Raw genomic sequence first — 23,376 nt, 5'->3', positions numbered from 1 at the left:
TGAAGCTGATTTCTGGGCAGTGTGCTTCTGTCAAAATGATTACCTCAATAATTAATATAAACCATTTGGAGAAACAATTTTTGTATCAATTGGGAAAGTGTTTCCAGTTCTCATTTATGTAATAATTACCTGCTACTATATTGCATTGCTGACTTTTCTGGGACTCATAGTCCCCAGTCCAATCCTATTATTCTCTTAACCAATCAAGCAATGGAGGGTCAAAATTGAAAAGAACATAGTCCCAGTCTGACTCTACAGTCACAGCCAACGTATCTAGTACCATCCTATTTTGACTTTGACCCTATTTTGACTTTGACCTCAATTACAGCATGGAGAGATAGGTGAAAGAAGGAATGTCTGCAAAGTAACTGTAAGTATTACATAATTAAAATTAGTTTTACCCCCTCCCCCCAAAAACGACACTATTGCATTGTTGAAGTTACTGGTTTGGAAGGAAGCTGATGGCCAAAAACAGATCTGGTATATAAAGCTATGGTTCTTAACTTAGAGTAAGAGTGCTCAATAATACAAGATGGTAGAAGGTTCTGCCACTTGTTGTGCTGCCACTATAAAGCCCAATGAAAAATGCCTCCTCTAAGATTTGACAGATCAAATCATCTGAAGAGAAGTGATTCAAATAGGCCCAAGATGTAGCAATAAACCTAACTTCATGGCTTTTCATTCTCATGACAGAAAGCTCTCTCGACAGTGAGGACACTTAGATGAAAATAATGGCTGTGTAAAAGTATCAGAGGAATCCTAAATAGGTAGAGAGAGATGCTTTTGACCCTTTCTTCTCCCTTTACAAGAGCTTGTTTGGGGTTGAGGCCATCGTCACCAGTTCCTGAACTCATCTGAGTTAATTATGATGGAAATAACATCATCACCTTGAACCCACCCCAGAGACAGATAAATTGAAATGGAGTTGCCCTCATCTTGAGGTTGTTCATGGAGGGTGGGAGATGGGACTTTCCAGGCAAATAGGAACACTGATCCATTCTAGTTCATCAAGGGAGTGAAAAACAAGCCCCCAATCCTTTTTGCTGTCCCAGACCAAAGGTGATGGAGCAGGTCCATGGCCAATTACGTCCATCTTACATGGTGCTGTTGAAGGAGGGGGAGGAAGACTCACTACACAAAAGGGGTGTCCCAACAGCCAATAGGGATTATAAGAGAACAGAGTGGAGGAGATGCCATTTGAACCTCCTTTCCCCTACAACTCCCTCACCTTGGGATTAAACAGTAATGTGGAATTGAGGGGGATGACACAACCCATCTCCAGATGAATAATCAAAATACAAAGTGGTATGGTGATGAAGATCTGAAGGATGAGTCTACATCAGATTTATCTGATTGAGATCACTGCTCTTTCCTCTCTGAAGGTGTGATTTACATTAAAAAGGATATGAAGAATGTGATATTTTTCCCCACCTCATCCTACCATATACTGAAAAAAACCATACAAATGAACACATAAAAGAAATAAAAAAAAAGGATACTGTTTATACCATCATCCAATCCTTCCATGCTTTCACCCTGACTTTGTTTTCTCTTGGTAGCCAACACATCTCCCTCTGTCCAGGTCTGACCTGAAAAATATTATAAAAAAACAACATGTTTAGTTCAGGAATCAATTTGTAACATACTATTTCTTCCCACTTTAGCTATTATGCAAATATTATTTGATATTCCATATTTATCTATAATAAACCTATCAGGCCTTAATAATAAAATCATTTAGAATTTGAAGTTTTCTTAAAGTGGATGGTGGGCTCATCACTGTTTATAGTCGTATCATAGAAAATTAATGCATCCAGCAGGAATTTCTCAGTTCATTTACTGAACAAATTGGAATTTAATTTGGCAGCCAGGAAACCAGAAGTGCCGCATCAAACTTTCACTTTGCGTGGCCCATGATCTTTAAAAAAGTGTGTGATTTACTGGTTAGCACAGAAAAGACTGAACTACAAGTATTAAATGCTATATGAAACAGAAGTACTTCTGTGACACAAGCATGAGTCCTTTGATCTGACAACCGTATACTCATTATTCCCTCTATGAAAATGAAGTCATATGGACAATGTTCTTTTGCATACCAGGGCCCAGCAATGTGGAACGAATTGCCCACTGAACTTAGACACAAAGACACAGTGACATCATTCAAGAGTGCTTTTAAAATTCGATTAATTCGACTGCAAGAACAAACCTTAAGACCTAATAATGTTTCCTACCTTAAATATTTTCAGCATGTTTTATGTTTTCTAATTTCATGGTGTTTATTTTTTGTAATCATAATATTATATGTTTTTTATGTTTTAGGTGTTGTCTATTGTTGTAAAGCACTTAGAGCTTCTAAAGATTAGGCACTATACAAAGTCCTCATTATTATTATTATTATTATAGGACCATTTCTTCCTTTTCACTGCTGAGTGTTAAAACCATCTCTGATATTCTTCAGTGATAAAAAGATTTTCAAATTGGCTGCTGTGGTGAAAATACTGATGTTAGATCTGCACCATTTCACACAAGACCAGCATTACATCATAAGAAGTCTTCCATTTTTGGGGAGTAACGATAAGAATTTCAAGATAGGTGCCATGGTGGACATATTGGATATCAGACTGGCATCATTTTTATTCATTACCAACTAGACATTATAAGAAATTTTTTTATGAAAGCACAATGTTGGTATGACCAGCTATCTTCAAGTAATGCTGAAAAAGATGGCCATTGTAGTAGCCATATAAGAAGTTGGATTGGCATCATTTTCTTGCATGACCAACCAGACATCATAAGTTTTTCACTGAAAACCCATGCCGATATTACGGGACTACTCAGCCACAACAGAGTTGGCCCATAAATGAACTTGGCCTATAACAAACTCTGCCTGCCCAAATCTGCCCATAATGAACTCGGCCAATTACATACTCAGCCCATTATATTTTCACTCAGCCTTTCAGTCCACAATTTATATAATAGTAATGTGAATGTAATGTTCTTTGTTCAATGGCTATTTCATTTTTTATATTCTTTGTATGTTTCTATGAACTGTCATTTATTCTGCAATAGAAATATAGTGGCAAAAAACATAATCCCACATTAATTAAATTAAATACTGCATAATCAACATTTTGAAACATGTTCTTGTCCTGCCGCTGTTAACTGTTAATTGTGATTTATGTTAGCACGTCTATTTATAATTGTCAACATGTGTTGACACGCACAAATCAGATTAAAGCTGCACTTCCCATTTTGTATCAACAGTAAATGTTGTCCATTATTCTATGTTTAAAACATCTTTGTCCTTGTAAGGCTGTTATGTTAATTGACTTAATTAGATAATATTCTTTTAATAAAAAGATAAGCAGACAGACAAAGCAAACATTTCAAATTCCTGTGTATTTTTTTTCTAGCATAAAATGTTGTATCTTTGCCCTGTTGGGTTCCTTCTCTCAATGCATTGTTTTCACATGATGTCACAAAACGTGCACTTCCATGTCCACCATTTTGATTCCCTAGCCATAAATATTGACACCTAACAGCCTCGTTCTTCCCAAATAATTGCTACAGTACATCTCATTTTGTGCATAAGGATATCCTAATATATCACATTCAGTTGTGCCTCTCAACTGTACAAGACTGAATGTGTGACTTTTCCCCCTTTTTCTCCTTCAAATGAAACACTGAAATTTCAACCACCTTTGTAATTCTTTCATAAACAAATATATCCATCAATAAACAGACACATAAGCAAAACACACAAGTAGAAATATTTTGATTTTCAATTCTCTTAAGTTGAAATCAATCATTCGGTTATCGTTCAAGTTAAGAAAGCCAATCGTTAATATATAATTTCACATTTCTAAAAGCATTTCAAGAATACGTGGTTTTGAAATTTGACACAAAAAGTCATGTATGTTCCATTAGGCAAGTTTCAATTTAATACAATGAAGATCAAATGTCTTTGAACAGTCCTCGCTTTCATTCAATATCATCCTCCATAAACGTTCTGGCATAATACACATGCTATGAAATTTTAATTCCCTAACTGATTTTGTATCCTAAAGATCACTGTCCAGAAATGCTCTTTCAAGATGATGATCTTGGGAACATCATACAACACATTCTCTTTTAAATCATAATATTATCTGTTTGTTAAAAATGACTGCATTTCCATCTGATAGTAATTTGCATGATGGCAGTGCAACCTAACTATTCTGTCTATTGATTTAAGCCAGGGAACTTAAAGGAAAAGGTTTATTTTGTTTTTTGTGCTATAGGAGCACTTAATTTCAAGTATAATCTATGTATCATTTCAATGAAATAAATATCCTTATTGACACTGAAATCAGATTAAGGCCATCTTTGTTGTGGGCAGAATCTGTAATTGGTCGAATATGCTCTGGGGAAATTTCATAATAAAATGTGTATAGGCCGAATCTGTAATGGGCCAACTTTTTTCTCCAACTCCATTATGGGCTGAGTTCTCCTGTTACCTAGCAGGCATACTGAATGTCACCATTTTCATTCAGGATCAACTAGATGTCATAAAAAGTTGTTTAGTGAAAAACCCATGTTGATCATTCATCAGAAGTAGTAGTGATAAAAATAATTTTAAAGATGGCCACTGTAGTGACCATATTAAACATCAATTGGGCACAATTATCATTTAGGACCGACTAGATATCATAATAAGAGTTCAAGTGAAAACCCAATGACAATATTACTTTTAATTCAGTAGGAATAACAATAATAAGATTTTCAAGATGGCCACTGTAGCGGTAATATTGTACATCAGATCAGCACCATTTTCCTTTATGACCAAATTGACATTATAAGAAGTCTCTGGTCAAAACCCCATGTCAATATGGCTTTCCATTCAGGAGGAGTAAAACAATAACAAGATTTTCAAGATGGCTGCTACGGTGGCCATACTGGAAATCGGATCAGCGCCACTTTTATTTAGGAACAATAATATCTTTTTTTCAGCAATAACAAGATTGTGAAGAAGGACACTGTGGCAGCCATACTAGCCATCAGCTCAGTACCATTTTCATTTAGGACCAGCTAGACATCAAAAGAAGTCTTTTAGTGAAAACTACGGGCTGATATTACCATCCATTCTGGCAAAGTAGCTACATGATTTTTAAGATGGACAATGTTGTGGCCATTTTGCATGACCATGAATGACTGTGTGTGTAATGTTTCATGGCTGCAGTCATCCGAATTGTTTAGAAAGTATAGCAATAACCAACACGTGCTAAAGGATATAAGCATAGAGGCCAACCCCTGGTGAGGAAAAAGTGTAATCCAAGTGGACAAAAAGAGTAATCCGAGCAGAAAAAGAGTAATCCATATATAACATGATAAACATTCAATGAGCATATGTACAAAATGATTTATTTATCTCTCTGGTCTTTAAACATCAATTACTGCTTCAAGTTTTCATATATAACATTTTGAGCTTTAAAAAAGCAACAGTTTCTCATATTGCATTTCAAAACACTTTATACCAGATGAGATTATGAATGTTTCGCATACCAGTAAAGCACTAAGTGCTGGGTTACAGAGCCTGGATCTGAATTCAGTTTTGCTTTTGTTAACAATGCTGAACAATCTATCTCAGTCAGCATTAGAATGGTAAAGAACCAATATTCCTTTCATAACCTGACAAAGAAGAGGAAATTTATATCTTCCAGCTATTGGGTCGTTTAGCTGGGAAATAAGATGAAAAAAATCAACTCTGTCCACATAAAGTACTTTGTCAGGTAGAGTGCCAACTTGATACTTAAGGAGTATTTATAAAATCTGTGTCCACAATTTAGTTCTGCTCTAAAAAAGAAGCTACCTTAGTACACTGCTCCCTCGGTAACTCGCGCCCGGATAACTCGTGATCCTGCTTATAACGCGGTGTCGTCTTGGCTCCCGATTTTTTCCAGAGAAAATGTATTTAAAATATCTTTAAAATATGCTGAACATGAAAAAATTATGATAAGAATTGATAAATTAAACCTTGATACATTGCTCGTTTTATCATCGAAAATGGTGATTAATGCCCGTAAAAATATAATCCATATTTTGAAATTTGCAAGTACTAAATAAGAATTAATTTCAAAGATCTCGAAAATGCTTAATTACGCGTATTTGGACGCCAATTTTTGATCTGGGACACAAAAAATCACTGAGGCGGGAGTCCTCCGTATGCATGTAATAGGTGCGCGGGAAAATTCAAAGATTTGCCGGTCCTGTTTTAGCCACCGGCTTTGTGGGAAAATATGTTGATCAGTTAACTGTGCTGATATTTACAATGACAGAATTCAGTGACTGAAAAACTCTTTGATGTACATACATGTTGCCATTTTATAAGAGTACATTAAAAAAAAGAACATGATACAATAGCTAGGCGGCTAGTTCAAAGGCTTTGACTGGTGGCCGGGTGAGAAAATGTACTGATATTTAGTCAGAGGCAGAAAGATCCAGTTTTAAAATCCTAGCGAGACCTCTGTTCAAAGATATCATATATTATGTAAGTTTTTATGATAAATAGTTGTCAGTATACTGTAAATAAACAGTCTGGTGAAATAGCAATCAATGAAAACTTCTGGTAAATGCTAACAGGTGGCAGCAGAGAATGAAATAAACACCAATTAAACGTCTTCCTGTGTGAAAGGCATGTTATAATCCTTTAATTCCGTTTCAGTGTAAACATTATAATCACAACATATTCTGTTCATTGAAAACATGAAAAGAGTCAATCGACCGTCACATCGAAACCCGTGAGTACTTCTGTGAGAACCTAATTACATGCCGGCTTTGTTTTGATCAACAACTTGGGAAAGTGTTTGTTGAATTAAAAAAAAAAAAAAATCGATTACAAGAGACCTGGGGTGCTGGATTAAGGGTCTTGGAGCTGCCTTTGACGTAAAGCAAAACAGTAACAGAGCCAGTGACGATGATAGTGACTTCGAAGGTTTCAGTGAAACTGATGTCATTAATGCCGAGGCTGTTTGGGAGAAATTCATACACGCATGGTCCTGAGATGGGCGTTTTTCTTGATGATATGGAGGAGTGGATTTGTGCTGACAATGACTGCCCCACAGCCGAATACATGTCAGATGAAACAATAATTAATTCTATAACGAACAAATTTGCAGCAGAAGATGATTCTAACTGGAGTAACACAAGTGTTGAAAGTGATGCAGACGCAGATGTTGTACCCCCCACCCCTCTGCACAGGAAGCAATCAAATATTTTGATATTGCCATAAGGTGGCTGGGGACCCAAAATGTTGACTACGTAAAGCTCATGCAGTTGAGAAATCTGAGGGATTTTGCTCGGCGGCAGAGAAACCAAGGAGTAACACACACAAAAAATTAACTGATTTTTTCAAAAAGTTAATTGATATTTGTCAAGCGTGGCACAAACGGCAAGTATTAACTTTGTTCTAATTTACGTTGTTTTAAATTTGTAGACCAATTAAATATGTTAGTACTGATTAACCCTTGTTTTTTTTGTTTTCCATTTTATTTCTATCGCATTCAAATCTATCTATCTATCGTTCGATTGACACTGTTTCTCGAAAAGAGTCGATCTTTTGTATATAAAAAAACGTCTAATTTGGATCAAACAATAAAACTAGAATGTATCCAATTCAACATAAAAATTAGTGACATAGTACACAATGTGTGAAGTGGTACACATGTTAAGCGAACAGAAACCACGTGGAATAATATTTTCGATGATCGCCTCAAAATACTGTAATTTATCCTGAAATTAATGTTGCCCTATGAGGAAATAATAAAGTACACCGTTATGAAGAGATATTTATTCACAGTTAATCTCCGCACGATTATAAAGTAAGTATTCGACAGTGTAAGCTGCCTACCCCCCCTCTTATTTTTCCTTTATGTCGTCAATCACTTTATTGGTTTTGGGCTTATTTTATAGGTCCCTCAATAACTCGTACCTCACTTATAGTGCGGTTGATGTTTCTGGACCCCGATGTGCGCGAGTTATCGAGAGAGTGGTGTATTGGAATTAGTAAAACAAGCTAATTCAAGGTTTCTTTGTTTTACCACCATGACCAATATTAAAATCCTTTCCATGCAGCCTGCAAGGGGCATGAAGCTGCCCTAGAATGGAATGCTGTATTGTGTAATTCATGTATTCATCTCTGAATTGGTTTTTTCGTCTTTTCCTAATCCATCTGTGAAGTTATTTGAAAAATATTTTCGCTCTAACACACGCATCAACTTGAATAAATCTAACTGGACTTTTAGCACCAAATGCCTACAGACTGGTTCCGTACCAGATATGAATTAGAACAAAGAATCTGCGAGCAAGGATTAAAAGTTTATAGAAAACCAGTCTGTTCTCTCCTAACTAAGCCATACAGCTGCTATAAATAGAAACCAGCATGTTTCTTGGAAATAGGGCAGCTGCCATAAATTGAACATAATACTGTTAGGAAAGTGCATGCAAGTCTACGGACAAGGGTACTCTTATGTTGTAGTAACACAGAAGCCATCTTTTCTATAATTAAGTCTGTGGGATATATGGGATGTTAATAAAAATGAGAAAACAAATTATTTAATCTTTCTTTTCGAGGGGAAGATTCCAAAAATGTGTAATCCAAATACATTTACGTGTAAGGAGCAATTTAGTGAACAAAAAGTGTAATGATTACACCAAAAGCGTAATGGTACACATGTATGCATAAGGATGACAGAAAACAGACCCTCCCAAAAACTCATCTAGTCTATGACCAACAGAGCTATAAAAAAACACAAGATGAGTCCTTTTAAGGGACTAGCACTAAAATGTTTCATAAAAGAAATTCTGGAAATCCATGATGAGTCCATTTCTTCCTTCCTTTTATTCTTTTTTTAATGCTGACCACTGAAACCATCAATGATATTCCTGAAAAACGTAACAGACCTAACTTGGTTAGAAAAACATGTCTGAGTTAAAATGTACAAAAGATGCCTTTAAGTGCAGTACAAAATTCTGTTTTGGCCTCTGACCCTGAACCCAATATCATTTACAGATCACTGAACTTAGTTGTTTCAAACAATGTTGAGGTATACCCACATGGTAAGCTCAATGAAATCTATAAATATTACTTTTTGAAGAAAAAAACCCAATCAATTTAATGATTGGCATCATTCAATTTATTCTTCAGATGTATCCACAACTTGGGATTTTATTTTTTAAAAACCCAAAACATTCATACTTTTAAATTATCATACTCACAAGTCAGTACAGCTAAGAATCTGCAACCTTTCACCTATAATCAATGTCAGAGTGCTGATAACTTGTTCAATGGACTACAACTAAATACAAATTTCAGTCTCAATATTCACCTGTATATGCTGCTCTGTGTTCACAAGCTCAGTGAAGTACAAACAATGCAAGCAATGGCCTCTGTCTGCGTGGGTTCGAGTCTTGGGTTTGGCCTATGTGGGTATGTGAGAAAGCTTGCCAGTAGCTTCTCGTGGGTTGGTGGTTCTTTCCTGGGTTTTCCTGGGTTCTTCCTCCACCAGTAATACTGGCCGCCATGTATGGCCTATCTTGTGCTGAAAAATGGCGTTAAACTCCACAACAATAACAAGCAATGACTGAATTGACCCCAAGGTCAACTTTTTTATGATATCCAATCCCTTTCACAAAGGTGCAAATATGTTAGTATTCAGATCTGCACCATTTTCAATCAGACCCAATTATATATTGCAAGATGTGTTTCAGTCAGTCAGTAGCACCATTTGTGCAAAAAAGTAGGAAAAAGAATTTCAAGATGACCATTAGGGTGCCATGCTGGAGGTCAGATTTAAATTTTCAATCTGAAACAGCTACATAATGCTATAATAGTGTTTGTATACAAAATCCATTCTGATACAACCTTTCCCTTCAGGAGATTCAGCCATATAAAAATTTTAGGATAGCCCTCAAGGCAGCCATTTTGGAGCCTGGATCAATCTTACTTTAATAATGGAACAATTGCATGAAAAATCATGCTGGTATGGCCATTCATTGAAAAGTAGGAGTAACATGATTTTTCACATTCTGGGAGGCCACAACAGCATCACTGTCATTAAAACCAACCACAAAAGGGACAAGTTTTTAGTGAAAACCACATGTCAATATAACCATCCATTCTAGAGAAGTAGAGATCAGATTTTCAAGATGGCCACCTTGGCCATTATGATGGAGCTCTGATAAGCATCATTTGCATTTAGGACCAACTAGATATCATAAGAGGTCTTTTAGTGAAATTCCATGTCAATATAACAATCTGTCCAGGAGCAAAAGCCACAAAAAGAAACCAAGATTTTTTTAAAAAGATGGCTAATGGCCTGATTGGTACAATGTTCATCTGATGCTTGACTGGCATAACATACATTTCAGACCAACTGCATGCATATCATCAGAAGTTTTTCAGTGAAAACCCCAACTTATTACTATCTGTTCAGGAGAAGAAATAATATTTCCAAAATGGCCAAAACTGTGGCCACATTAGAGACCTATCATTACAATTTTAATTAGGACCACATAGATATCATAAGTCTTTTAATGAAAACCCCATGTTGGTATGACAATATGTTCCCAAAAAGTAATAATAACAAGATTTTTAAAATGACCATAATGGTTTCCATGTTGGAGGTCCAATCAGCAACCTTTTCATTTAGGATCAACTACATATCTAAAAAGTCTTAGTCAAAACCCCATGTCAACAGGAGAAGTACTGAAGAATATTTTCAAATTGGCCCAAATGGTGACCACACTGGATGCCTGATCATCAAAAGTTCGTCCAGACATCATAAAATGTTCTTTAATTACAACTCCATGTTTATATGAACATCTTTTCATTAGCAATAACAAGAATTTCAAGATGGCCACTAAGATGCTGAGAAAAGTAAATCAACCATTTTGGATCAGCTCCAAGGAATATAACCATGTTCATAATACCCATTCCTAAGAAACACTAGCCTATCTCATTATGAATGCCTAATCAAAGTAGCATTTGAGAATGCTCACTCCATAAATCCACGAGGCTGGCACTTTCCACTGCAGTCAATTAACAACCATGGTTTGATCATGAGGCACAAAAGTGACCAAGAACACATGTTCAAATACAACCATTCAGTTCACAGGATAAAATCAAATGAAGCAAGGTACAGCATGTTTTTAGTTCTGAGAATTATATTTTTAGCTTGTAAATTTACACAAAAGTCAAGCTGTGTCCAGAACACTGTCAATCGATTATAAAAATAAGTGACACATAAGAAAATAATTTATGTACCAACTATGGATATCTTATGCCACAGAAGCAAAAATTTTTCTGCTATGTTTAATATGTTTAAATTATAAAAAAACATGATTGAGATGCAGCAATGGACTAATATATAACAATGACCCTATACTATAATCTTACAAACAACTATAAAAATAGTATATGATAATTTTTGTTTATTCAAGTGACTCATAATTTATACAAGGTTACAGTGATCAGCACATTGTATGCCTGTCATGTCTTAAATAGTAATCCGTGTAGATAAATTTTATGCGGAACTGCTTTTCTTCTTGTAGTCAATGTGACCTTAACCTCTGACCTTCTCACCTCAAATTGACTAGGTTTTCCCTTATCCCAAGCACAAGCCATCCACAAAGTTTAATAACTGTAGATGACAGTCAGCTCAAGTTATTGTACAGAAATGAAACTGGCAAGAAATGTACAGACATCAGCAGCAGTAAAAAATGTCAGTAAGCATAAAGACTAAGTAAGCAGCTTCAGTATTAAGTAGTCCACTGAAACTGTGAAAATGGCAATTTTCATTTCCTGTAAGGAGTATGAAGTTGTACTTACTGATGACCACAGTGAAAACAGAGTGTGAGCGACTGGAGTGTTCATTCATTTGGGTGGAGCCAGTGTGTCTGACAGCTGATCCTGCCTCCAAAAGGGACATCATCTCATCTAATGTGCTGCATTCTACCTCACGAGCACCAATTATCACTGTAAGAATTTTGAATTTCACTTTAACAAGCTGCTACAAATACATTTCATGAGGAACAATGATGAAATAAATTTAGTGAAAGTGACTCCTCTCCTCTGCTAGAATAAGGCAAAGTGTAGAAAAATATGTGGATGTCGGATAAAAGATGATATACATCCCACAAGCTCTTCTGATCTATGACATGTGAAACTAAAAATTGACACTCATCTCAAATGGGAAACCAAAGAGAATGAAAATCCAAGTATTGTTGCTTGAGTTATTGTATGGAAGAAGTACAACCAAACTCAAACATATGAACTGGTTACTGTGAATTCACTACTTTTTGTGGATCACCAATTTTCACAAATTTCATGCTTGTTTCAAGCTACAAATCTGAAGACCCAACAAACAATCATTTTTGGGGAAAATAACAGCACATCTTTGCCTATCCATGAATTTAAGTACCAATAAAATAGTCCTTTTTCCCTCAAATTAGGTAAAGCGAATTTTGAAGTAAATTTTTATATTTCTCAGAGAACACTTATCCAATTACATTAACATTAGGCATATAAGTCTTCTACCTCCTGAATCCTGCATTACTAAAGATGAAAATTTGTCTTTTCTGTCTATATCATACGAAGGGCAATAGCTCTTGCCTGTTACCTCCCCTTACCACCAACAAGTGTCACTAGTTTTTAAACTGAGCGAAATACTAATAAGTATGTTTGCGTTGCAAGGTGGCTGGAAAGGATTGTAAGTATTATGACTGAGCAAGTATTCTCAGAAGAGCATAACTTACTTATTTTGCTTTCACCTTCTAATATGATCCCAATCACATTAACATTAATAGAATAGGAAACAGACGCAAAGAATCCTACCTATACTCTAGTATCCTTCAAGGGAATAAAAGGCTGGATCTGCATGAAGACACACTCTCATAACTTGATTGGAACACAGCCTATTGTTATGTATATTTAATTTGTATTATTTGTTGGCTTTTATTAATGATTATAGGTTATATACATCTGTATTTTGTACATGATCTTGTCCAAAATCAAGTTCACTATGTATCTGACTAGGACATTGATTTGGAAACATTATACATTGTCAATACTATGATCATTTTCAATGGAAGGAAACCTGTTTATCTTAATCCAAATCTATGACACTGGAATTCCCCACTGGAAAAACCAACTGTAACCAATGAATGCCATGTTCTTTATTAAAATTTTAGTAATAGACCTTATCTTGCTGACAATTTAGAATGTTCTAGAAATAAACTTTTAACCCTCATCATGGTTCTATTTTTGTGTCTTAGTCTTTTAGAATATATTGTTTAATTAAGAAATTACTCATTCTTGCCTTAACATCCTGAAGCAGATTCAGTCTTACTGATTGTTATGTTCAGCATTTTCATTTGCATGGAATTATTTATTCAAATTATTATTCACTGGAATACAAAGTGCTCATCAATATATGAGTGTTTTCAATCTCATGGTCTTGATCGTGAACTTCAGCAGAAGAATGTATTGACTAAGGAGACTCAGGTCAAAGATCAGCAAGGGGAGATAATGGACAAGAGTTATTGCCTTTTCTCTATGATATAGACAGAAAATGATGAATTTCTGTCTTTTAGTACGACTGGACTCGGGAGGCAGTAGGCTTATATCTTTAAAGCTAATGTGACTAGGGAATGTATCTAAAGGAGAAATTGATACACACAAAAATAAGTGAATTCACAGTAAGCCAGCCAGTTCCTATTATGTTTTGATCTCAAAAGCAAACTGTCTTGAAAATAACCTGCCTAATGTTTCATGTATATCTCACACAAATACAATTTAGTGTGCAGAAACATGTATCTTCATTGAAAATACTACTATTCAAAAGTTGTATTCATATATTTAACTGTAAAATTGTGTATCAATTAAATGCATAATTAACATGTTCTATGTTGATACTGTATTGAAGGTATACATTTAAAAATACTTTCATATTCTTGTAATATACATGTCTAAAATTAGACAAAAACTATTTTTCCTTGAAATTGCACCTAACTAAAAATAGTAATCTGTTCTTGAAAATAAACCAGCAAAAATCACTAATGAATAATATGTCACGGTTTAATCTTGTATGGTAATTTCTTTGAAAAAGCTTGTAATGCTTAACAATTTTTGAAAAATCCCAAATCAAACATCTTTAGACATTTAAAAGCTGTCATTAAAATAAAAAAAAGTATGTCTCATAAAGTTTCAGTTCTTCCATTTCTGGCTTCCACACATGTAAGCTAAATCTGGCTCTCACAGATGTAAGCTGAATCTGGCTCCCTCAGATGTCATTTTTGCTAGCCAAGTCTTCATGATTTTAACCCTATCTACAAATTTGGCATATCAAGCTGATATTTCTGTGCTTCATGTCTGTGAATTTCATTGGATGTGGCAAGCCACTGCATCCAATCAAAATTAAGTTGGTCAAATCTGAACACTTCCTACATGATCAAGACAAGGGGTGCACACAACTAGAATGGAATCATAAATACGCAATTTTCTACTGCTGATCTGTGTTTGTGCAAATATCTTTCACTCAAATAAACATGTCATGGCTTTTCTCTAGTCCATAGTCATACTTTTGGTGTTAAACTTACAAAGTATTCTTCTGAAGTCAATTGCCTCCACCATTTTTGCCTGATGTACAATGCACCACTGTTGTGCACTATTGGTTAGTTGGCATTACATACATAGGGAACTTAGGGAGGCAACTCATGAAATCCAACAGATGTCACTAGGACAGAGCACAAAAAGATCTGTTTGATCTGTAATGGTGTAGACAGGGTTAATATAACGGAACCTTGGCAAGCAAAGATGCACAGGTGTAGGTTAAACTGCAGACATGATTTTGGTCCTTTATTAAAAAAAAATTAAATAAATTTGCAGGGGAGGGTGGAGGGCTGGATCCTCCCCAATGGGGTTTCAAGAGGCAGCACCCCTGATCTGGAGGTTCAAAGGCCCCTAGCCAAAAATGCATTGTACACTCATAAAAAACTGGTCCTGACGGACTGCAAAGTTGTTATTTCATTCCAAACAAAACCATTTGAAATTTTTTTTAAAAATTCAACAATACTTAAAGAATTTTACAATGTTTATTGTCATATCAACTTGTTCTCCTATAATATTAGTGCCGAAATTATTCATGTGCACATCAGTGTTTACACAGTAATTCAGTCACAATAATTTGTCCAAAAAAAATCTGTAAAATAAAACACCCAAATACATCAACTATACACAAATAATCACATAAATTCACATGTCTCTTCCCCCACTGGACACAACCTATTGATACTGATATGCCAGTCTTGCTTGCAGCCTTGATGAAAATTTCTTTTGGTTTCCTTTTTGTCAATCTTTTCTATTATTTTCTTTCAAGCACCTCCTGTATTAGTCCTACATGTATGACCTCAATGCTGATATTTATGTTTTGGGTGTCAGGGTCTTACTGCCCAACTAACTAGCATGTTTTGATGTCGACTAACATTGTAATGAAAATCAAATTTTCAGGTATATCTCACACAACCAATAACAACGCTTTTCTACAAAGTAAATTCATGTTTTAGTTGGACTTTACTTACTCTGATGTCTTTTCTCTACTAAATTCAAATTCTCACAAAAGAAATGGACCTGTTTTCAAGTTTTGTTGGCCTACATTTCAGCTGGCTGGAAAGCACTGAAAGCCAGGAATGCTGAAATTGGGTTAAGTTGAAATACTACTCATTAACAAAATGAAAAAAAATATATTATGCCTATTGGAATTGTAAGCAATGTTTCATTTCATTCAAGAAATACATCCTGCACATGAACCTACTTAAACATACTTTGGCACACCTCAACTACCATCGCATTTCAACAAATTCAAATGTATGTCAACGGAACATGAAAATGCGTCCATTTGCTAGTGTCAGATTTTGATTCAACCAGGATAAACACAGCACAGTAAGTATATTCATTACATATCAATTTGTGGAAGAGTGTCAATATGGACTACCGAGTGTGCGAGATATTCCTGAAAGTTTGACTACTCATTCTGATGTCAACCGACATTAGAACACACTATACAAGGCTGTTATTTGGGTCATAAGACATAGCACTGAAACATAAATAACATGTGATACATCTTACAAGTAAGACTACTCCTGTATTGGGTTATAATTTGTGCTTCTGATATTTAATTTCTCTGTATGCAGCTTCTTTTAGGGGTACTGGCTGCTGTTCCAAAGTCTAATGACCATTATCAGCATAACTGTGATAAGTGAAATTCAAATCTTTCTCGTAAAGATCATAAAATGCCAGTCCTCTGGCATTCAGTTTTCTTATTAACTGACCAACCACATTTCCATCAACTTTCTGCTTGAGCCATTCCCATTTCCAAACATTTTTCAAACCTTTAGCAAAACATTTTGTTAATGTTCTCTGTCAAAAACTCAATTTGCAAGCATGCTTCTTGCCTCCATTTCCATCAGTTTCTGTTACACGAAGATTCACTTGATGAGTAGAAACTTTTGAATAAATCAGAATACTCTTTACAATGATCACATGCTAAATAATATATGGACTGAATACTTTACAAGGATCATTGCAGAATGGAACCAGACAGACCATTTTTGAAAAACCAGATCAGAGATGATGTAAAAATATTCTTGAGAGAAGAAAAGCAGAATTCTGCTTGAAAATGGAGAAAATTCATGTCTGTTAAAAATGGTTCTCACAGATGTAGACTAAATCTGGCTCCCATAGATGTAGGGTAAATCTGGTACCCATAGATTCATGTTAACTTAACAGATGTAATTTTTATAGTATTTAACTCCTGTATTCTGAGTAAATATTACTTCCGACCATAATTAACAGAATTCTATTCCATAATACAACCCATAATAAAAATTTATTTTTAAATATGTCCATCGAATACCTGTGTTTCCTTTGTCATCTTCTCTAACATGTATCTCCTTGCTGGATTTGTCCACATCTAAGAGATCTTGCAGTTCTTCCTTATAGATTTCAACATAGGACACTTTGACGCAGAAGGATATGTTCTGCTCTGCCTGTTGTAACAGAAGATAGTATTGCATGTAAACAGAATCAGACTCATGATACAATGAAAGGTAATTATAACTTCAATAAATGAAATAAACTTCAGATTTCAATGTCTTGCACATCAAGTCATCAATTTTCTAATTTTAATTTCCCACAATAACTGTCTCCTCTGTACTCACAAGTACAACTAACAAAGATATGTTGCTGTTGTTGTTGGGTTTAACGCCATATTTCAGCACACGATAGGCTATGCATGGCGGCCAGTATTAATGGTGGAGAAAGAACCCGGGAAAACCCTGGGAAGAACCACCGACCCAGAAGAAGCTACTGGCAAGCTTTGTCACATACCCACATTAGCCGAATCCTAGACTCGAACCCACGCAGACAGAGGTGAGATGGCAGTGATCCGTAACAGAGAGCGCTTTAGACCACTCGGCCACTCAGGGCCCCAACAAATATATTCATAGTCTGCATAAATAAGTAAAATGAAGAGTTAAATGAAGTCTCTTTAGCCGTGAATATTTTACAAACTGCAAAAGATATATGGCATATGTCTGTTAGTGAAAAGACAAAATATTCATGTATTTTATTATTCCAATCAGTTAAAGTTCAGTGCGAAAAGATCATTCACAATTTAACTTTTGTTGGATGAAAGATGGTAAACCTCACCTAGGCAGGTACTGCATATACTGTCGTAATATACCTGCTTTGTACAAACCATATTCAATGTTATATCCCCACCTTGCACTTAAACAATATTTTGGTCAGTTTCCTGAGGTTAAAGCTATACAGGTTGACATTAAAAGTTGATCATGTGTATGTAGCAGTGTTAGCTTCCTTTGGCATTGTTGTGAACTATTCATATTGGAGGTCAATCCTCCCTCCCATCATGGTCACACAGAATAAAACTCAGATCCATTTCTGAAACTGACTTAATCCTAAAATTTAAGTGTTACAAGTCATCAGGGATGCAACATAGTAAAATGTTTAAAAATTAGGATGTTCGAGAGGGGTCTTAGTAGTTGCATTCCTCCTATGCAGCATACAAAGATCCAGACATGAGCACTAATTATGGATATTCTTGGAGTTTTGACCAAAATGGTGTGTGTGCATGTATCAAAACATACACAGGTATTAGAGCAATATAGTTAAGTGGTACTGAGTTTGATCCCCAGTTCCATCAGATGCAAGGTTGTGTCCAAGGTCACTGGTTTTGTCCAAGGTAACTGGTATCCTCACTGTTCTCTCATTCTCTCCACCTCAAACCTACGTCTAAGCTGTTAAGACTACACTTAATTAATCTACTGAGTCATCAGGAATACAATGTATTAATATTTTGAACATGTAATGAATATTCCTAGGAGTCCATGAATAGACTTACATTTATAATGTCAAACATCTGTTTAATAGCCCTAGGAATGACTCCATATTCTTCTTCGGTCAGAGAGGAAATGTTACCACCCCCTATGGTGTATGTCTTGCCTGAGCCCTGGAAATTCAGAAATGAGAAATTCAGAAAATAAACTGTATGAAATAGGTAAGTCCCAATAACCCTGACCCAAAATATTTCAGTTTTGAAATATGGGCCAGTAACTTAATGCCTGAAAAACATGAGGGTAATATATGTTTTTGCTCATTTCAACAGACACTGTCCTTGATTTGGAATACTAATGAACAGTGATTTTATCGAGTCTGAATGGTATATTCTTGATGCTAAATTATATCACAAACTTTGGCCTTCAGATTTTCTCAATAACAATGCACAGGACTATGTTCATTTTCTGTAAATGCACACATGTATTAACAGCCCCCAAAACATGTGATGTCACTCAGCAACCATACTATCAGACCAACTAGTTGTTCTGTTTCCTGTTGTTTTTCTTATCTGACACTACTGAGGGTGCCACCAGTAATATCAGAAAAATAAAAAAGAGGTGAAATGAGCTTGTTGGTCTACCATACTTTTTACATATACACTAACAGCAGTCCTGTGAAGCTGGCAATCCAACAAGAGACTAACCACACAAAGCTTTGTAGGAATACTGTCAGTTGTGTTCCCAAGACAAATCACCAGAAGCACAACATTCTGATATTTTGTCAAATAGGTAAGATGACATCATCTAAAATTAAGTAATAACACCAATTAAGAGTTATGCTGCATTGTTGTTTGTTATTGAGGTTTTTCTAACAATTTTTAATTACTATGAAGAATAAAGTAATTTAACAATCTTATTCAGATATTAACGACTTTTTAAAATTACATAAATTAAAAATATCAGTTCCAAAAAATCAAGACTGTGATGGTTTAAATCTTAAAAGCAATTCAGATTCAAAAGTTTACAAGATCAGGCTAGCTTGCACAAAACCATTCAAGACTGAGTATGTATATGACTTTACGAACTGTCATTTGGAAACTATAAGAAAAATACTGCAAACAACCAAGTTTTCGAAACAATCATCCATGAATTTTCTGGGACATAACATTTTATGGATACAGAACAATTTGAGTCAGGTAGATAAGTATGTGTTCAAATTGAGTTGTTTTGTGAAAGTGGGACCAGGCATAGACAGGCTATCTATGTTTCACTGATGAACATTTGATAACAAACCATCACATAGTTGCCCTATCCATTCTGTTTTCATTGGCTGTGCCAAATTATGACCAATCCTATGCAATCTGTATACATGCCCAAGCACCCAGTTCAACTAATGTGCTACCTTTCACTAGACTAGACTAACCCCTCCAACCCCTAGAATCTGAGCATGCAAAACCATGACAATGACTTACATACATGAGACTGCAATGGAGATATGAGTATTGGTCCCTACCCAAATTTTGTAAAGTGGTGGTAGTAACTGGCATATCAAATGTAACTTTTCTTCAACAAGATAATTGCCACCTTGTGAATGCCAGGATAGACTCATTTCCTGGTGCTGAGATACAGCACCTGACACATTTTGTCAAAATGTCAAAGCCACAAACAAACATTGTAAAGGTAACTGCTGACACTGGAATAAATTATAAGTAAAAGAGGGGTGTTCAGACTATCTGTGCAAAAATCTCAAAAACTTTGGCAAAACAGGCATTTCCCAATACAATTTTTTTTTCTTTCATATGTTAAATTACTCTCTGAAACTTTCCTCTGATGTATGCTTGAACTTGGACATGCTAAATACTTTTATCTCCCACAATTCCAAGTTCTATGTAGGGACTGACAACATACATTGAACAGAAACAGACAAGACTGCAGCTAGATGCACTCAGCACTATGTACATTTATTTACAGTTCTGCAATCTGGATTTGGAACTACAACAAAGTGTAGACTCCTTAGATACAAAAATACACAAGGGAAATAACTTTGTGTGTGTGTGTGATTTGGATTTTTAACGTAGCGTTAAAATTTTTTCAGTCATATTGCTAGGATGTCTGCAGTGTGACAGTTTATAGTGATGTCTAGCACTGGGGCATCATGCCGCAGACAGTCACATTATCCTGACACAAGGCTGACCAGTCCTAACACTAACCTCTTAATGCTGAGCACCAAGCGAGGCAGCTGTTAGTAGCATTTTTGTAAGTCTTTGATATGACTCGACCTTCCGCTTCCGAGGCGGACACTCTAACCACTAGGCCACCAGAGCGGTGGAAATAACTTTGTACAGATATGAAATCTGGATACGAAGGTACATTTCAAAGCTGACTCATCAACTGAATAAGACTTTCATGTCATTTGTTCATCACTTTTTGCACTACTTATAAGAATGAAGTTTTAAAATCAGAGAACTGTGGCATAAGAAAAATAAATATTTGCAATAAAATACAAAAAATAATTCCACTCATTGTTCATTTCAAATGATGATCAGCCTGTACATCAAAGTATGTTAGAGAAAATGTCAGTGATTTACAACAATAATTTCCTATTGTATTTGGAACATGCACCTTGAATCCAAATGCAAGCTATCCAAATACTCAAGCCCAGATGTTATGTAAACAAATGTTATTGTGAAGGAACCATTTTCTTTCTTTCAGTCACAGTGACCTTGACTTTTAGTCTGTTGCTCACAAAATTAATAGCCTTTCTTCCTTACTGCAAGCATAAGCACAAGCCATCCACAAAATATGGTCCAGGTATATTATGTAGTGCTCTTACTGCAAGCATGAGCACAAGCCATCCACAAAATATGGTCCAGTTATATTATGTAGCGCTAACGTTATTGCATGTAAAGCTTTTTCTTTTTTAATCACAGTGACCATAACCTTTGACCTTAACACCATGGAACTCGTAGGTTTTTCCTTGCCCCAAGTGCAAATCATCCACAAAGTTTGGAAGCTGCAGATGGTGTAGAACTTGAGTTACTGTGCAAAAGCAAAATTAGCAACAAACTGACAACATCATTAACAAGATATAATATAACATTAATGGTGCAAGGGTGTTTGACCTGGCCTGAACAATTCATGACTATTCTAATACAAACAAAATGTATGCACATCAAAATGTAGACTCATCTACTTAACATTTTACATCTATGTAATTTTGTGGCAGGATAATATTTTCATCTTTGCACGTTCAGTTCTAGTCATCTTATAAGTTTATTTACAATGATTACATGCATGTATGGAAAACGCCACAGATCATGTTTTTGATTCTGCACTGGAATCTCCCAATCCAATCTCATCTTTTTACAAAACTGTAGTGTACAGTTTTTCATTTATTTTTTGTTAAATTATATTTCCCTGAAATGCCACAACATTAATTTATCTTATGTCCTTTAAATTCACTACTTTTTGCAAGTAAATACAGTCTTCTAGCATACTGATCTGCATCAAACTTTAACACGAAGTAATGCTCTTATAACTTAAATTTGCAAAAACTAATTTTGCCTATTTTAAAAACCAAATTAGGGTCAATATTACTTAATGTATGCTGTACTTACAGTCTGTCCATAAGCAAAGACAGTTGCATTGTAGCCTTCAAAGCAACTCTTAACGAGCGGTTCCACACACAACTGAAATACCTCCTCCTGAAATACAGATGAATAATAAAACATGATAATTGCCACACTGACCATTTCTTGCCTGGATGCATCTTCATATTCATGCTAAGGTACAATTCCAGTGCAATATCCACCAGTGAGTCTGTCACTTTACCTAAACATAACTAAAAAGTGACATTTACTTTGCCTTGCATCAAATTCACACAATTTCTCATACCACTTTTGTTTCAATACATTGCATTAATAATCTATGTAACACAAAGACTTTTCTGACAAGTTTCCCTTCTAAGAGCAAGGTGGAAAGTTAGAAAAAGAAGAGTTATGCTCTTTAGTCGATTTTTAGTGCTAATTTGATGATCATATATGCTAGAAATCACATTTGCTATCAATGGAATTCCTGATGAAAATTTGTGAATGATCCTTGAAAAAATGAGTGAAAAATTTATGTTGCCTAATCAAAAGTCAGGTATGGCTTGGTGGATGTTTTTATTCAATATGAAAAGATGATACATACTATGGAAACAGTTGCTGATTTTCTACTTTAACTTATTTTTTTATGTTGATGCAGCTATGTTGTTCAAATGTGGCGAAGCAAAATTTAAAAAAAGCTGTAATATTTTTTCATCAGTATTTTAATCAACTGACATGAAAATATGCAAAAACAGAAGTTTAAAGTGACTAGTCTGAATATTATAATTTTTAACTTTCTCCTCACTTTTTTCACCAATTTCACCCTATTCTGGCCGGTGAGTGAAGTCATTTTGCCCCATTACTGAACACCAGTAAAGACTCTGCTCATTAACTCTTTATTTTAAAAGAGAAATTGACTTATAAAGGGTAGTTTCTCTCTCCCAAGTTTTAGTGCATAATTTTAATGGGCTTAAAAAATGTGCTATTTTTAAAGTAGCAAAGCCATGTGGGAAAGCACTGGGTGTTTTTTTGTATCACAAGATAAAATGTTTTATTTACCCAGGAAAATGAGAATTTCTTACTTATCTTATCCTTCTTTTTTCTCCAAGCAAAACCAACTGCCATGATGCCTAGGACAAACTAAAACACTAGTCAGGCAAGTGCACCTCACCCTGAGTATGCATTGATTACGTTTTACAACTCCAAAAAATCCAACCCACTACACTCTGAGTTTCAAGTCAGCTCAATTGTTCATGTTCCTTCTACAGACTTAATGGATCAGGTTGCAACAGATTCAATTAAGTTCAAAGATGATATTTTATATGTTCTGTTGCTTAGTCTCCTTGTCAGTGTAAACATTTTAAATCATTTTATTTATTTATCAGGATAAAGATTTATTTAA

At 35.2% G+C, this 23,376-nt stretch overlaps 1 protein-coding gene across 1 annotated transcript in view; it reads right to left on the bottom strand.

Moving 5' to 3' along the window:
- The window catches only part of LOC149785310 (kinesin-like protein KIF27), a 168,864-nt gene that overhangs the window by 130,546 nt on the left and 14,942 nt on the right, over positions 1-23,376 (bottom strand). The window contains exons 4-8 of the mRNA XM_089979203.1: positions 22,005-22,091; positions 18,453-18,560; positions 16,947-17,079; positions 11,864-12,010; positions 1,509-1,589 (exon numbers count right to left, since the gene is read on the bottom strand). Coding sequence (XP_089835329.1) covers positions 1,509-1,589; positions 11,864-12,010; positions 16,947-17,079; positions 18,453-18,560; positions 22,005-22,091 — 556 coding nt within the window. The remainder of the gene's footprint in view (positions 1-1,508; positions 1,590-11,863; positions 12,011-16,946; positions 17,080-18,452; positions 18,561-22,004; positions 22,092-23,376) is intronic.

Source organism: Sinohyriopsis cumingii, chromosome 13, assembly GCF_028554795.1.
Source record: "Sinohyriopsis cumingii isolate HCF-2022 chromosome 13, ASM2855479v2, whole genome shotgun sequence".
NCBI classification, from domain to species: Eukaryota; Metazoa; Mollusca; class Bivalvia; order Unionida; family Unionidae; genus Sinohyriopsis; species Sinohyriopsis cumingii.
The sequence above is the reverse complement of the archived record's forward strand: the minus strand, read 5'-3'. Positions and strand labels throughout refer to the sequence as shown.